We start from the raw sequence: 17,500 nt of genomic DNA on the forward strand, positions 1-17,500 counted from the left end.
CGCCTCTGCTGCCTGAGGGATTCTGGGAGTTGAAGTCCACCCAGCAGCCAGGGAAGAAACCTCTTCCTGGTGGGACTCGCTTTATAGTGGCCAGAGTCTCTCCAACCTTTTGGTGCCTTGGAAGACTTTTGGGACTTCACCTCCCAGAATCCCTCAGCCCGCTTTTTTGGCTCTCCACCGGGCTTGGCTGGCCTGAAGGATTCTGGGAGTTGAAGTCCACCCAGCAGCCAAGGAAGTAGCCTCTTCCTGGTGGGACTCGCTTTATAGTGGCCAGGGTCTCTCCAACCTTTTGGTGCCTTGGAAGACTTTTTGGACTTCATCTCCCAGAATCCCTCAGCCAGCATTTTGCTCTCCACTCCACTGGGCTTGGCTGGCCTGAGGGATTCTGGGAGTTGAAGTCCACCCAGCAGCCAAGGAAGTAGCCTCTTCCTGGTTGGACTGGCTTTATAGTGGCCAGAGTCTTTTGGTGCCTTGGAAGACTTTGGACTTCACCTCCCAGAATCCCTCAGCCCGCTTTGCCTCTCCACTCCACTGGGCTTGGCTGGCCTGAGGGATTCTGGGAGTTGAAGTCCACCCAGCAGCCAAGGAAGTAGCCTCTTCCTGGTGGGACTGGCTTTATAGTGGCCCCAGTCTTTTGGTGCCTTGGAAGACTTTTGGACTTCACCTCCCAAGAATCCCCTCAGCCCGCTTTCCGGCTCTCCACTGGGGCTTGGCTGGCCTGAAGGATTCTGGGAGTTGAAGTCACCGAGCAGCCAAGAAGTAGCCTCTTCCTGGTTTGGACTGGCTTTTATAGTGGCCAAGAGTCTTTTGGTGCCTTTGAAGACTTTGGACTTCACCTCCAGAATCCCTCAGCCCGCTTTTTTTTTTGTCTCTCTGCTGGGCTTGGCTGGCCTGAGGATTCTGGGGTTAGAAGTCCACCCAGCAGCCAAGGAAGTAGCCTCTTCCTGGTGGGATTCGCTTTATAGTGGCCAGGGTCTCTCCAACATTTTGGTGCCTTGGAAGACTTTTGGGACTTCACCTCCCAGAATCCCTCAGCCTGCTTTTTTGCCTCTCCACCGAGGCTTGGCTGGCCTGAGGGATTCTGGAAGTCTCCACCAGCAACCAAGGAAGTAGCCTCTTCCTGGTTGGACTGGCTTTATAGTGGCCAGAGTCTTTTGGTGCCTTGGAAGACTTTGGGACTTCACCTCCCAGAATCCCTCAGCCCGCTTTTTTGTCCTCCACCGAGGCTTGGCTGCCCTAGAAGGATTCTGGGAGTTGAAGTCCCACCCAGCAGCCAGGGGAAACCTCTTCCTGGTGGGACTCACTATAGTGGCCAGAGTCTCTCCAACCTTTTGGTGCCTTGGAAGACTTTTGGACTTCACCTCCCAGAATCCCTCAGCCCGCTTTTCGGCTCTCCACCGAGGCTTTGGCCTGAAGGATTCTGGGAGTTGAAGTCTTAAAAAAAGCCTTTCCAAAGGGGCCAAGCCTGGCTTCAGCGGTCTCCTTGGCACCAAGGGTTGCGACTCCCCCAATGGAAGTGGGTGGTGGGGGGAGAAGAGCGAGAGAAGGAACCCCCTCCCCCACCTCCCGATCCCTCTCCCTCCCAGCGTCTGCCGGCCGAGCTGTCAGCGGCGGGGCGGAGCAGGGAAGGCCGGACCCGCAGCCGGCTCTGGAGCTCCGGCGGGCGGGGGCCGGTGGGCGGGTGGGGGTGTTGAGAATGGCGGCCCGGTGGCGGAGCCGGAGCTGCTGCAGGTGCCACCCGGGGCCGGGCGGGCGAGGTGGACACGGGGCGGGGCGGAGGGAGGGGGATGGGGGGGAGGTCAGGGAGGAAGGAAGGAAAGGAGGGGAGGGAAGAGAGGGAGGAGGGGAGGAAGGGAGGGAGGGAGGGGGATCAGGGGGAGGAAGGGGAGTGGGAGAGCAGGAAGGGAGGAAGGAAAGGGGGAGGGGAGAGGAGGAAGGGAGGAAGGGAGAGGGAGAGAAAGGGAAGGGAAGGGAGCAGGAGAGGGGGAGCAGGGGAAGGGGAGGGAGGAGGAGGAGAGAGGAGGAAGGAAAGGGGGAGGGGAGGGGGATCAGGGAGAAAGGGGGAGGGGATGGATCAGGGAGGAAGGGGAGGGGGAGAGCAGGAAGGGAAGGAAGGGGAGGGGGATCAGGAGGAAGGGAGGGGAGAGCAGGGGAAGGGAGGAGGGGAGGGGGATCAGGAAGGAAGGGAGGAGGGAGAGGAGGAAGGGAGGAGGGGGATCAGGAGGAAGGAGGAAGGGAGAGGAAGGAGGGGAGGGGGAGGCAGGGAGCAAGGGAGAGCAAGGAGAAGGGAGGGGGGATCAGGAAGGAAGGGAGGGGGAGAGCAGGGAAGAAGGGGGAGGGGAGGGGGAGAGAAGGGAGGGAGGGAGGGGAGGGAGGAGAGCAGGAAGGAAAGGAGGGAGGAGGGCTCCACCGCTGCTTCCTCCTCCTCCCTCCCCCTCCCACTGACGCCCTGCCGCCTTCCCTCCCTCCCTCCCTCCCTCCCCTTCTCCCCCCCTCCAGGCCGGTTCTGGCGGTGATTCCTCTGAGCCCTCCCTGAAGATGAACAAGGCGGCCACGGAGGTCTCCGGTGAGTCGGAGGAGGGGGGGGAAGCCCTGGGAGGAGGGTGGGGGAGGGGCGCGCTCTTTCTCCTCCCCCCCTCCCCGCCACCCCTTCTCCAAACGAGCAATCGCTCCCCGTTTGGGGCCGGTGGGTGAATTCAAGGTTGGACTGGAGGGGTTTCTCTCTGATCCTGGCCGCCTCTGTGCCTCTCCCCCCCTCCCTCCCTCCCTCCCTCCCCCTCACCCCCAATCCCACCCCCTCCCCACCCGGCAGAGAACAGCCACCACCTCAAGCTCTTCCTGCCCAAGAAGCTGCTCGACTGGCGTCCCCAAGAGCCCGTAGCCCTGCCCAAGGAGCGCCTGCGGTGGAACACCAACGAGGTAGGGGGACGGGGGCGTGGGGGAGGGGAGGAGTGGGGGGTGTTTGGTGGGGGAGGGGGGTTGCTGCAGAGCCCCCCAATCCATCCTGGGCTCTGGATCCTCTGGGGAAGGGCGTGGGGACGAACCACCCACCCCATTTGATGGGGAGAAACCACCCACCCCATTTGATGGGGGGAGCAAACCATCCAGCTTATTTGATGGGGGAGCGAACCACCCACCCCATTTGATGTGGGGGAACCACCCAGCTGATTTGATGGAGGGGGGAGCAAAACCACCCAGCTTATTTGATGGGGTGGAGCAAACCACCCAGCTTATTTGATGGGGGTGGAGCGAACCACCCACCCCATTTGATGGGGGGAGAAAACCATCCAGCTTATTTGATGGGGTGGAGCGAACCACCACCCATTTGATGGGGGAGAAACTACCCTTATTTGATGGGGGCAACCACCCACCCCATTTGATGGGGGAGCAAACCACCCACCCCATTTGATGGGGAGAAAAACCACCCACCCCATTTGATGGGGGAGCAAACCATCCAGCTTATTTGATGGGGGGGAGCGAACCACCCACCCCATTTGATGTGGGGGAACCACCCAGCTGATTTGATGGAGGGGGAGCAAACCACCCAGCTTATTTGATGGGGGGAGAAACCACCCACCCCATTTGATGGGGAGAAACCACCCAGCTTATTTGATGGGGGCGAACCACCCACCCCATTTGATGGGGGGGAGAAAACCACCCAGCTTATTTGATGGGGAGAGAAACCACCCACCCCATTTGATGTGGGGGAGTTGCGAACCACCCACCCCATTTGATGGGGGGGAGAAAACCACCCAGCTTATTTGATGGGGGGGAACGAACCACCCACCCCATTTGGATGGGGGGGAGCAAACCATCCAGCTTATTTGATGGGGGGAGGCGAGAACCACCCACCCCATTTGATGGGGGGGGGAACCACCCAGCTGATTTGATGGGGGGGGGAGCAAACCACCCAGCTTATTTGATGGGGTGGAGCAAACCACCCAGCTTATTTGATGGGGTGGAGCGAACCACCCACCCCATTTGATGGGGAGAAAACCATCCAGCTTATTTGATGGGGGGTAAGCCACCCACCCCATTTGATGGGGGAGCGAACCACCCACCCCCATTCGGATGGGGATGCGAAACCACCCACCCCATTGGATTGGGGAGCAAACCACCCACCCTATTTGATGGGGGCGGAGAAAACCACCCAGCTTATTTTATGGGGGACGCAACCACCCATCCCATTTGATGGGGAGAAAACCACCCAGTTTATCTGATTTGGGGGAGAGCAAACCACCCACCCCATTTGATGGGGGGAGCAAACCACCCAGCTTATTTGATGGGGGAGAAAAACACCCACCCCATTTGATGGGGGAGAAAACCACCCAGCTTATTTGATGGGGGAAAGGAACCACCCACCCCATTTGATGTGGGGAGCGAACCACCCAGCTTATTTGATGGGGGAGACAAACCACCCACCCCATTTGATGTGGGGAGCGAACCACCCACCCCATTTGATGAGGGGGAGAAAACCACCCAGCTTATTTGATGGGGGAGCGAACCACCCACCCCATTTGATGGGGGAGAAAACCACCCAGCTTATTTGATGGGGGGAGCAAACCACCCACCCCATTTGATGTGGGGGAGAGCGAACCACCCACCCCATTTGATGGGGGGAGAAAACCACCCAGCTTATTTGATGGGGGGCGCAACCACCCACCCCATTTGATGGGGGGAGAAAACCATATAACCAGCTTATTTGATGGGGGGAGCAAACCACCCATCCCATTTGATGGGGGGGGAAACCACCCAGCTTATTTGATGGGGGGAAAACCACCCACCCCATTTGATGTGGGGAGGAGCGAACCACCCTCCCCATTTGATGGGGAGGAAAACCACCCAGCTTATTTGATGGGGAGGAAGCGAACCACCCACCCCATTTGATGGGGGGGGAGAAAACCACCCAGCTTATTTGATGGGGGAAACCACCCAGCTTATTTGATGGGGGGGAGAAAACCACCCACCCCATTTGATGGGGGAAAACCATCCCATCCCATTTGATGGGGGGAGCGAACCACCCACCCCATTTGATGGGGGAAGAAAACCACCCAGCTTATTTGATGGGGGAGCGAACCATCCACCCAATTTGATGGGGGAGCAAACCACCCAGCTTATTTTGATGGGGGCAGCGAAACCACCCACCCCGTTTGATGGGGAGCAAACCACCCACCCGTTTGATGGGGGGAGCAAAGCCACCCACTCCATTTGATGGGGAGCTGAACCACCCACCCCATTTGATGGGGTGCTGTTTTGCTATGAGATCCGCCACACCGAGGCCTTTTCCCACTCCTAGCAACCAGCTTTGGGGGAAGGGAGCCCTGGAGATGGGGAGAGGATTCCCTTCTGGGGGGGAGGGGACACGCACCCCAAACTGGCCTCCTCCTCTTCCTCCTCATCGTTCTCCTTCTCTTCCTCCTCTTCCTCAATTCTCCTTCTCTTCCTCCCCTCTTCCTCCTCCTCTTCCTCTTTATCATTCTCCTTCTCTTCCTCCTCCTCTTCCTCGTTCTCCTTCTCTTCCTCCCCTCTTCCTCCTCCTCTTCCTCGTTCTCCTTCTCTTCCTCCCCTCTTCCTCTTCCTCTTCATCATTCTCCTTCTCTTCCTCTTCCTCCACTTCATCTTTCTTCTCTTCCTCCCCCTCTTCCTCCTCCTCCTCCCTCTTCATCGTTCTCCTTCTCTTCCTCCCCTCTTCCTCCTCCTCTTCCTCGTTCTCCTTCTCTTCCTCCCCTCTTCCTCCTCCTCTTCCTCGTTCTCCTTCTCTTCCTCCCCTCTTCCTCTTCCTCTTCATCATTCTCCTTCTCTTCCTCTTCCTCCACTTCATCTTTCTTCTCTTCCTCCCCCTCTTCCTCCTCCTCCTCCTCTTCATTGTTCTCCTTCTCTTCCTCCCCTCTTCCTCCTCCTCTTCCTCGTTCTTCTTCTCTTCCTCCCCTCTTCCTCTTCCTCTTCATCAATCTCCTTCTCTTCCTCTTCCTCCACTTCATCTTTCTTCTCTTCCTCTCCCTCTTCCTCTTCCTCCTCTTCATCTTTCTTCTCTTCCTCCCCCTCTTCCTCTTCTTCCTCCTCTTCCTCATTCTCGTTCTCTTCCTCCCCCTTTTCCTCCTCCTCCTCCTCTTCATCGTTCTCCTTCTCTTCCTCCCCCTCTTCCTCTTCCTCTTCCTCTTCCCCCTCGTTCTCCTTCTCTTCCTCCCCCTCTTCCTCTTCCTCCTCCTGCCACCTGCTCTCCTTCCTTCCTTCCTTCCTTCCTTCCTTCCTTCCTTCCTTCCTTCCTTCCTTCCTTCCTTCCTTCCTTCCACCCTCCTGTCTGACCTTCTGATTCCCTGGGGCCGTTGTCCACCGCTGGTCCAGGGGTGCCTCTTTCTAGCTCGCCTGGCTGGCAACTGGGCTGGCATCTCCTGCCTCCTCCTGTGACGCCCCCAGGCTCCCTGGCACGCAGGGAGGTTTTTTGGGTTTTTTTTTTGCGGGGGGGGGAACCGGTCCGGGGGGCTTCCTATTGTTAGGGCTGTCTTGGCCCTTCCTGTGTGGGGGCAGAGGGGAGAGGGGGTGTCTGCTTTAAGATGGATGGATGGATGGATGAATAGGTAGGTAGATGGTAGAGAGAGAGAGAGAAAGAGAGATGGATACATAGATAGATAGATAGATAGATAGATAGATAGATAGATAGATAAATAGAGATATAGATAGATAGATAGATAGATAGATAGATAGATAGATAGATAGATAGATTTAGAGATAGACAGACAGACAGATAGATAGATGGATGGATGCATATATATATATATATATATAGAGAGAGAGAGAGAGAGAGAGATAGATGATAGATAGATAGATATAAAGATAAATAGAGATAGAGATAGATAGATGGATAGATAGATATGAAGAGATAGATGATAGATAGATGGATGATTCATAGATAGATAGATAGATAGATATAAATACGGACAGATAGATAGATAGATAGATAGATAGATAGATAGATAGATAGATAGATAGAGAGATAGACAGACAGATAGATAGATATAGATAGATAGATTTAGAGATTGATAGATAGATAGATATAGATAGATAAAGATAGAGATAGATAGATAGATATAGAGATAGAGATAGATAGATAGATATAGAGATAGATAGATAGATGCATAGATAGATCGATAGATAGATAGAGAGATAGATAGAGAGATAGATAGATAGTAGGTAGATAGAGGTGGATAGATTAGAGAGAGTGAGTGAGAGAGACCTGTGTGGGTCCGGAGACCAGAGACTGGAGGCTGCTGGAGACTGGATGGTGGGAAGGGGGCTGTGGGGGGAGAGGAGGGCTGGAGGAAGAGGTACCCTGAGGACACCCATAGGGTCTCCGCCCTTAGGCAGGGCTCCCTTCCGGGCCGACCAGGTGAAGGCTGACGGGGGGAGGCTCCTTTGAGGGCTGCCCTTCGACCTTTGGTCCCGTCCCCCGCCGTGGTTTTTTGGGGCGAAAGGGAGGAATCGACCGCCGTGCCAAATGGAGACGGGTGGCTGGGTGGTTGGGTTTCCCGAGGCCGGGGGCCTTCCCGAGGCTCCGACCCCTTCCGGCCTTCCGATTCCCCAGTGTGGCTGTTTTGGGGGCCTTTGAGGTGATCTGCCCCACCCTCAACCCCCACGAGCCTCTGCCGGCTGGCCAGCCTGGCCCAGGAGTCGCTGAGGAGGGGTCTTCCTTGCAGGAAATCGCTTCTTACCTGATCACCTTTGAGAAGCATGAAGAATGGCTCTCCGGCTCCCCCAAGACCAGGTAAGGGACCCTGCCTACCTCAAGGACAGGGCACGGCGGGGCGGGGTGTGTGTATGTGGGGCGGTGGGGTCTTCTGGGTGGCGGTGACGGCTCTGGGGCGACCCAAGCCATCCTCCCGCCGCTGTTTCGGTTCCATCGCGGCGGCCCCATCTAACGAAAGCGGAGGGGGCGGAATAAAAGTGGGCACCCGCACCCCTAAGGCCGGCCCTGCACAGGTGTGTTGAAAGGAAGCTGTCCCAAACAGGTATCCGCCCCACCTGGCCTGCCTCGTCCGGCCTCGGCCCAGCGGAGACGCGCCGGCTAGCCGGGCCGAGGCGGACGAAGCCCCTTTGCTGGGGAACACTGCAAGGGGGAGGGGGTATTCCTCCACGGCCCCGGGGTCTCCCCCGCCCGCTCACCCGGGCCGTCCCTCTCCCGGCAGACCCCAGAATGGCTCCCTCATCCTGTACAACCGCAAGAAGGTGAAATACCGCAAAGATGGCTACTGCTGGAAGAAACGGAAGGACGGCAAGACCACCCGGGAGGACCACATGAAATTGAAGGTCAAAGGGGTGGAAGTAGGTCCCGTTCCCCTCCCGGTCCTGTGCTCTCCTCACCCGTCCCTCACCCCGCCAGGGAAGCGGGGTGGTGAGGCGCTGCCGACGGCCCCGGGCGTTTCGGCAGCTGCAGAGACGGGAGGGATTCAAATTCCCTTCGCAACTGGATGGGCGTGGCCTAATCGGTGGGCGTGGCGCTTGGGCGGGGTGTCACGTGACTGGCTGGGCGTGGCTTGTATGTCAATATTGACGGAAACGTTTATTATTATTTTTTTATTTAAAAAAGAAAAAGAGCAACTTGTACCCCAAATCACGCCAGGCAGTCAGTCAGATGGAGTTGCTCACAGAATCATTCAGAGATTTATCTCTCTGCCATCGGCTAACCGAGTCGGTCACGTAAAATGTGCTTGCAAACTCACAAAATTATCTCACAACACACCATGGGTGTAAATAATGATTTTTTTTTATTAAAAAAAGAGTAATTTTTCCCCAAAAGCAGGCAGGCAGATGGAGTTGCTCACAGTATCATTCAGAGATCTATCTGCCATCGGCTAGCTGAGTCGGTCACATAAAATTTGCTTGCAAGCAAACTCACAAAATTTATCTCACAACACACCATGGATGTAAATATTGAATTTTTTTTATTAAAAAAGAGCAACCTTTACCCAAAAGGCAAAGCAGGCAGGCAGATTGAGTTGCTCAAAGAATCATTCAGTGATCTATCTCTCTGCCATCGGGCTACCCGAGTCGGTCACATAAAATGTAGCTTGCAAACTCACAAAATTATCTCACAACACACCATGGGTGTAAATATTAATTTATTTTTTTTTAAATTAAAAAAAAGAGTAACTTTTCCCCAAAAGCAGGCAGGCAGATTGAGTTGCTCACAGAATCATTCAGTGATCTATCTATTCTGCCATCGGCATACCCGAGTCTGTCACATAAAATTTGCTTGCAAGCCAACCCATAAAATTAACTCACAACACACCATGGGTGTCAATATTGAATTTTTTTATTAAAAAAAGAGCAACTTTTACCCCAAATCTGGCAAAGCAGGCAGGCAGATTGAGTTGCTCACAGAATCATTCAGTGATGTATCTATCTGCCATCAGCTACCCTGAGTTGGTCATGTAAAATGTGCTTGAAGCAAACTCACAAAATTATCTCACAACACACCATGGGTGTAAATATTGATTTTTTTTTAAATTAAAAAAAAAAGAGTAACTTTTCCCCAAAAGCAGGCAGGCAGATTGAGTTGCTCAAAGAATCATTCAGTGATCTATCTCTCTGCCATCGGCTACCCGACCAGTCTGTCACATAAAATTTGCTTGCAAGCAAACTCACAAAATTATCTCACAACGCACCACAGGTGTCAATATTGAATTTTTTTATTAAAAAGAGCAACTTTTACCCAAAATCAGGCAAAGCAGGCAGGCAGATTGAGTTGCTCGCAGAATCATTCAGAGATCTATCTCTCTGCCTTCGGCTACCCGAGTCGGTCACGTAAAACGGGCTTGCAAGCCAACCCATAAAATGTTGCTAGCGAGCCAACTGGCCAAATGAACTCACAACACACCGGGTATGTCAATATTGAATTTTTTTATTTAAAAAAACAAAAAGAGAGAGCGACCTTTCCCCCCCGCACCCCGCCTGCCCAAAATCGGGCCAAGCAAACAGGCCGATGGAGTCGCTTGCCGAATCGCCGATTCCCTCAGAGATCTATCCTTCTGCCATCTGCTGCCCGAATCTGCACTGACAAAAACAGAAGCTTAGAAGTAGACTACCTGCACTGGGCTCTGCAAGAGGGAGGAAACACAGCACACAGACACACACAGAGACACACACACACACGCGCGCACACACAAACCTTTGCTACCTCTCCCCAGTGTCTCTACGGCTGCTACGTCCATTCGTCCATCGTTCCGACATTCCACCGGCGCTGCTATTGGCTACTCAGGTCAGTCTCCCTGGGGCTGCTGGGCCAAGCTGGTGGTGGTGGGGGTTTCCCTGAGGAATGGGGGGGCTGAGGGGGGTCCCAGAAGAAGGATAGCAACAGGGGGAGCACCCAGGAAGGAGGGAGCTCCCCTTTCGGTTCCTTGCATTTCGGACCGGCTGCCTTAATTTCAATGGCGAAAAAATATCATTTATGCAAGACTGAGCGATTCGCGTAGCATCTGCCAATTCTCGACGTGAAAGGAGGCACATTTCAACTCCCAGAATTCCCCCGGTCGAGGAGCTGGGCTGGGGAATTCTGGGAGTTGAAAGATACCGCAGCCCTTTAACGGAGTTTGAGAAACTTGCTGCTCTCGACAAAGAGGAAAATCTCCAAACTTGGCATCTTTGAAGACTTGTGGACTTCAACTCCCAGAATTCCCCAGCCAGCCATAAGTGTCCAATCCTGGCATCTCTTAAGACTTGTGGACTTCAACTCCCAAATTCCCCAGCCAGCCATAAGTGTCCAATCCTGGCATCTCTTAAGACTTAAGGACTTCAACTCCCAGAATTCCCCAGCCAGCCATAAGTGTCCAATCCTGGCATCTTTGAAGACTTGTGGACTTCAACTCCCAGAATTCCCCAGCCAGCCATAAGTGTCCAATCCTGGCATCTTTGAAGACTTGTGGACCAACTCCCAGAATTCCCCATCCAGCCATAAGTGTCCAATCCTGGCATCTTTTAAGACTTAAGGACTTCAACTCCCAGAATTCCCCAGCCAGCCATAAGTGTCCAATCTTGGCATCTTTGAAGACTTCTGGACTTCAACTCCCAGAATTCCCCATCCAGCCATAAGTGTCCAATCTTGGCATCTCTTAGGACTTCTGGACTTCAACTCCCAGAATTCCCCAGCCAGCCATAAGTGTCCAATCCTGGCATCTTTTAAGACTTAAGGACTTCAACTCCCAGAATTCCCCAGCCAGCCATAAGTGTCCAATCTTGGCATCTTTTAAGACTTAAGGACTTCAACTCCCAGAATTCCCCATCCAGCCATAAGTGTCCAATCTTGGCATCTCTTAAGACTTAAGGACTTCAACTCCCAGAATTCAGCCAGCCATAAGTGTCCAATCCTGGCATCTCTTAAGACTTGTGGACTTCACCTCCCAGAATTCCCCATCCAGCCATAAGTGTCCAATCCTGGCATCTTTTAAGACTTAAGGACTTCAACTCCCAGAATTCCCCATCCAGCCATAAGTGTCCAATCTTGGCATCTTTGAAGACTTCTGGACTTCAACTCCCAGAATTCCCCATCCAGCCATAAGTGTCCAATCTTGGCATCTCTTAGGACTTCTGGACTTCAACTCCCAGAATTCCCCAGCCAGCCATAAGTGTCCAATCCTGGCATCTTTTAAGACTTAAGGACTTCAACTCCCAGAATTCCCCAGCAAGCCATAAGTGTCCAATCTTGGCATCTTTTAAGACTTAAGGACTTCAACTCCCAGAATTCCCCAGCCAGCCATAAGTGTCCAATCCTGGCATCTTTGAAGACTTCTGGACTTCAACTCCCAGAATTCCCCAGCCAGCCATAAGTGTCCAATCCTGGCATCTCTTAAGACTTGTGGACTTCAACTCCCAGAATTCCCCAGCCAGCCCTGCTGACCTGAAGAATTCTGGGAGTTGAAGTCCACCAGTCTTTTTTTTTTTTTAAGCGGCCCAATGATAAATTTAGGAGATTATTTATGATAATAAATAATCGTGATTTAGAACGACGGCGGGAGAAAAACGTCCAAATTCCATCAATTCATTGACCCAAAATCCCCCCCAAAAAACGAGGCTCGGGTATCCCCCGTTTCTCACGGCTCCTGATAGGTGAGGAAGAGGAGGAGGAGGAGGAGGAGGGAGGGGAATCCCTTAGAAGAAAGGAGAGCCAACTCAGCCCAGATACGAACGGTGTGAGAAAGAGGCCGAGGACAGTTGCCGGAGTACCCGGACTACATCGCGGTCGTTCGTTAATCGTTCCCGGAGTCCATCGCGGTCTTCGATCCGGCACGACTCCGTCTGCCGGTTTGAAGCGACGGAGCGCTTGACTTGGGAGAACCGTCGAGGTTCTTCTGGGTTTGGAGCCTGACCCGATGGTGTCTTTTTAATAGTTTCCCCCAGTTCTTCTTCCGAAGTCCGTTTTGGGGAGTCACCCAAGGCTCAGTTTACGCCCCTCCCACCCGCCGCCGTTTCCGTTCGAGAGCCGGACTGTGGAAGGAAGGAAGCGGGATTCAATTCTTCTCTCTTCTAACAAGGCCTAGGCTGCCTCCTCCTCTTCCTCCTCCTTCTCTTCCTCCCCCACCAAGGAGCCCCCTCCCCCCTCCGCCACGCCGGCTTTTCCTCCCACCCTTTTTTCCTCCCCTCCCTTCTGCAGAACCCGGATATAGTCCTCGTCCATTACCTGAACGTGCCGGCGATCGAGGACTGCGGGAAGATCTGCAGTCCTATCCTCTGCGCCATCAACAGTGACCGTAAGGAGTTGTTGAAGTGGTCGAAGGACGATCTGGTCGGACAGCTGAAACCCATGTGTAAGCCGTGCCGGGAGAAGGAAACAGGGGGCAGGATGATGGGTTGTAGGGTGTTTTGCGTAAAGCGGGTAATCCTCGGCACGCAAATCGCCGAGGAACGCTGGCCAAGTTTGGATCGGCCTACCTGGGAGTCGATTCGCGTCCCGGGGTTCGATCCAAGGATCACATGGCTACGGGGAGGGGGGAGGAGCTTAGCAGCCAGGTCACACTTACCGCCGTTTCGGGTGTCCCACGGTCACAGGTTTAGACGGGGAGGGAAGAGGGGAGTTAGGAAACGCGCCAGCGCTCGCCGCTTGTGTGAGCCGTGCTGGGCACCGACCCACCTCCGCTCCTGCGGCCCGCTTGCGAACAGGCCGCGGGCCCGGTAGGCTTTGTTGAACGACCGTTTTTTTTCGGCCGCAAAATTGGAGTCCATCCTCTGACCCTCCGTCCTGACCCGAGCCTCCTTCAAATCAAAGCAAACGCCCTGCTGTGAATCGGGCGCCATTCCCAGCCAAGAGTCCTTCCAAACTCCTCGTCCCGCATAAGCCGCGACCCGCTCAAGGTCGCCTCAAAAATGTTGCCAAGAACACCCGACTTAACGGGCAGATGAAATCTCCCAACGCCAAAAAGTTGCCCCCAAAACAAACCGGGATAGTCCGAACTTCCGCGAGACTTAAAGTCCAAGAAACTGCCTTGCTTCCTGCAAAGAATCCCGGTCTCTCAGGCTGACTTTTATCCCTTAAGTGAAGACGCATCCCTTTCTAGCCGTAACTCCTTAACTCCTCCTCTTCGAGCGGCCCTGCGCGGACGCACACGGAGCACGGGCTCCTCGGGTGCTCTTCCTCACCGCCCCCAAACTCCGCAGGCAGCCTCCCCGCCACTCTCCGATCGTTCCCGGCCCCACCCCGGCTTCTCACACAGGCTCCTCGCCTCGCCTAGGCCTCAGCCCTCCGTTCCCTGCTGCCGGCGAACCGCAACCCCGGGCCCCGCATGAGTTACACGCTCCGTGACGGTCGTAACTTGGCGACTCGTCTCCCTCTTTTTCCTGGCGCGAGGAGCCCTGAATGTCCCGCCCGCCTCTCCAGCGGACGGTGATTGGAGCTGAGCCTCGGGCCGCCAGTAGATGCTGCTGAGAAGCACCAGCCCAGTGGCCTCCTCGTCCTCCGTCCCCATTTGACCGGCCCGGAGCTGCCGTCCTCTTGGGGCGGGGTAGGGGCGAGGCGTGGTCAAGGCGTCTCCTTGTGAGAAAAAGCTTTCGAGATCCCTGGGCTGGACACCCTGCTCTTTTCCCCTCCCGCAGTTCACGGGGTCAAGTGGACGTGCACCAACGGGAACAACCCCGCCGACTTGTCCGTGGAACAGTTGGTCCAGCAAGTTCTGGAGAGCCACCAGGCCAAGCCGCCACCCCGGACGCACGCCTGTCTGTGCAGCAACAGCCTCGGTGAGTGGTCCTCCCTCTCCCGCCGACCTTCCCTTTTATTCCAACGGGCTCTCCGTGGCGTCCCACCAGCGGAGTGACTCCGGCGTCACTCGTTTCCGGAGGGAGCGAAGAGAACTTGGTGGGATCGGGGGAAGAAACCCTTCCGGAAGGGCCGGGTCGATCCCCAAAGCGGGTCGGGGCCAGAGAGGCGGGATCAACTTCAGCTTGTCTCGTCTGTCTTTCGGTTCGCATTGCTGGACTATAAAGACAGAAGAACGCCACAAATTCTTCCGTTACAAAGTTTCTTTTATTGGATCGGGTTAGGCATCCTCAAGGTCACTCGCCGTTACGTCGAGGTGCCTCGAATGTCCCATTCCTCTCTGCCCAGTTGAAATCGTCGTGTCAAAGGATAGTATTATCTTATCCCGTATTTCATCCCATAGTCGTAGAGGCAGAGGGTAGAGGTAACTCGCCGTTATGTCGAGTGGTGCCTCGAACGTCCAATTCTTTGCATAGTTGAAATCGTCACGTCAAAGGATAGTATTATCTTTCTATCCCATATTTCATCCCATAGTCGAGAGGCAGAGGGTAGAGGTAACTCGCCGTTATGTCGAGATGCATCGAATGTCCAATTCTTTGACCAGTTGAAACCGTCGCGTAAACTGATAGTAATCTTTCTAGCCCCTATTTCATGCCATGGTCGTGAGGCGGAGGGTAGAGTTGTTAGCGCGAGGCTGGGTGTTCAGGCAAGAGCGAAGAAACCTCCCCCGACCCAATAAGGGTCCATTCAGTGATCGATCAGGGTTACAGATGTGGCCGCGTGACATAAACTACCTTTCCCAGGATACCTTAACTACATTTACCATGGTAAATGGTAACGGGGACAGCTCCGCGTTCCTAACTAACTATCCCAAATCCCATTAATTCTGTCTGGACAGCGCATTGTCTGCGTGTGTGGGGGTATGAGAGAGAGCTTGTGTCGCCATGGCAGGAAGTCAAGATGGCCACCGGTGCGACGGGTAAACGCCGCCTGGACCGGAGGTTGTCCAGTTATCGGGGTAGGCCCCGCCCAGCCTGCAAATTAAGCCAGGATCCCTCGTCTCAGGCTGTCAATACTTGCCGTATCACCCGCTCACACACCCCTGTCCTCTCCTCGCAGGAAGTCCCGCCACGCCCCGCACAAATGCAACAGCATTAAGCACCGGATCATCTCCCCGAAGTTGGATGTCCGTCCCTGCCCGTTCCCAGCCCTGACGGAAGTCCAGAACATCTCCGGCGGCCATGAGGGCAGAGCCGAGGCCGAGGCGGCCAAAGGGCCTCTCGTGGACACCAAAGGCCCCAAGCCGGCCAAAACCGGCTCCCCCACCATGGCCGACGCCATCCCGGACTCCATACAGCAGCCTTCCCCGGCTCTGACCCGGCCCGGCAGTTTCCCCAAACAGGAACGGCCTCCGGGCACTCTGTCCGTCGGCGCCATCTTCGTCGTGGCTGGGCCAAGCGGGGCCGAGAAACCGCTGGCGCTGACCCCCAGCCAACACCTGCTCTCCGGAGAGGGCGGGGCGGCTCCCACGGCGCCTCTCGGCCTCTCCGTCTTGCCCGGCCTGGTCCTCTCGCAAAGCCTGGATTCCGCCATGGAGACCAACGAGGGAGCCGCGGACGCCTTCGACCCGGATCGCTTCCTCAACAGCCCCAAGCAAGGGCAGACCTATGGGGGCGGCCGGGAGTCCCAAGCCGAACCGGAGCCCCCGGAGAAAGCCCCGTCCGCGGGCTACTCTCTCTACGTCTCCGCCAACCGCTTCTTCATCCAGGACGATGGGGCCCCGCTCTCGGCCAGCCCGACCTTGGCGGCGGCGGAAGCCACCAGCTGCGCCGAGGCGCCCATGGAGACGGCGGGCGAGGGGGGCTCCTCCCGGGCCGGCGGGTTGCCCGGAGGAGAGGAAGAGCCCGTCGGGGTCCCGGAGATCTCCCCCAAGGAGCTGCAGGAGGAGCTGTACTCGGTCATCCAGCGCGTGGCGGCAGCGGCCGGCGGCGGCGGTCCCTTCGGCCTCTCCCTCGACGGCCATTTCCCGGATCTCCTCGGCGAGTTGATGACGGAGGGCACGGCGGCCGAGGGAGCGGGCAGTCCGAATGGCCCCAGTCCCGGGGCAGAGAGTCCAGAGCCGGTTTTGCCCCAGCCTTGCTACGCGGCGGAAGCCATCTTGGGGAGCTCCGCTCAGCCCTTAGTGTCCATCACCGACTTCTCGCCCGAGTGGTCCTACCCGAGGTGGGTGTCCAAAAGCGGGAATCCGGGCGGGCGGGCGGGCGGGGGGGGAAGGAAGGGGACGGCGGACCCTCTGACTCCCGCCTCTGGACTCCCCGTACGCGTACAGGGAGGGGTCAAGGTCCTGATCACCGGTCCCTGGATGGACGATTCGGAGTCGTACAGCTGCCTCTTCGACCAAATCTCCGTTCCCGCTTCGCTTATCCAATCGGGGGTCTTGCGCTGCTACTGCCCAGGTAGGGCAGCCGAAAAACGGGGCGAGGGAAGGTGGGATAGTCCTCGGTCCACCTGCGGCCAGGTGTGTGCGTGTGTGTGGGGGAGAAACCTCCTTTGGATCCCTGCTTCACAGGTGGGGGGTCGAAGTCCTCCTCACCTGGCCGGAATCCGGTCAGATTCCCGCTGGACGAGGAAGGTTTGAAGGGGTGCCAAAGAGAGAATCCCCTCCCCTCGTCCCCGAGGGCGTCTGTCCCGGGACGCAGGCAACCCCCCCCCCTCCCTCCTTCCCTCCCTCCTCCATGTATTTGATCCGTAAAACATCCTCGTCCGAGAAGAACCAACCGGGCTCGCGCCGTACCCCTCATCGCCGGGCTGGGCACGGGGATAACCTGGGCATCCTGGCGGTGGAGGGAGGGGATCCCCCTTGGGTTTGGGGAGGGGAGAGGGGGGTGGGGGAAGGCCTTCCGCAGCCCCTCCCGGCGCCGAGGCCCGTTTCGAACCCCCACCCCACCTCCGCTCTCCTTTCCGCAGCCCACGAGGCCGGTCTGGTACCCCTGCAAGTCGCTCAAGACTCCTGTCCGCTGAGCCCCACCGTGCTGTTCGAGTATCGAGCGCGCAGCTTCCTGGCGCTGCCCAGCGCCCAGGTGGACTGGCTTTCCTTCGACGGTAAGTGGGGGTGCGGGGGTCATGTCGGGGCGGTCCCCTCCCCTCTCCGCTACAGGCAAGCGGACCCCGGTGGGCTTTTCCCGGCAGGTTCCACACAAACACAGACACACACCCCGCTTTCTGGGTGTGGGGGTGTCTCGGGAAGTCCCCTCCCCGTCT

At 56.2% G+C, this 17,500-nt stretch overlaps 1 protein-coding gene across 1 annotated transcript in view; it reads left to right on the forward strand.

Moving 5' to 3' along the window:
* Positions 1-1,634: 1,634 nt before the first annotated feature.
* Positions 1,635-17,500, forward strand: part of CAMTA2 (calmodulin binding transcription activator 2) — a 47,605-nt gene continuing 31,739 nt past the window's right edge. Inside the window, 10 exon segments of the mRNA XM_087919017.1 lie at positions 1,635-1,731; positions 2,500-2,566; positions 2,813-2,919; positions 7,695-7,762; positions 8,184-8,319; positions 10,185-10,253; positions 12,641-12,797; positions 14,080-14,234; positions 15,372-16,695; positions 17,207-17,341. Of these exon segments, the coding sequence (XP_087775143.1) occupies positions 2,539-2,566; positions 2,813-2,919; positions 7,695-7,762; positions 8,184-8,319; positions 10,185-10,253; positions 12,641-12,797; positions 14,080-14,234; positions 15,372-16,695; positions 17,207-17,341 (2,179 nt within the window). The 5' untranslated portion in view covers positions 1,635-1,731; positions 2,500-2,538.

Source organism: Pseudonaja textilis, unplaced genomic scaffold, assembly GCF_049901715.1.
Source record: "Pseudonaja textilis isolate UNSWEBS1 unplaced genomic scaffold, rPseTex1.2 PTEXSCF23, whole genome shotgun sequence".
In the NCBI taxonomy this organism is placed as follows: Eukaryota; Metazoa; Chordata; class Lepidosauria; order Squamata; family Elapidae; genus Pseudonaja; species Pseudonaja textilis.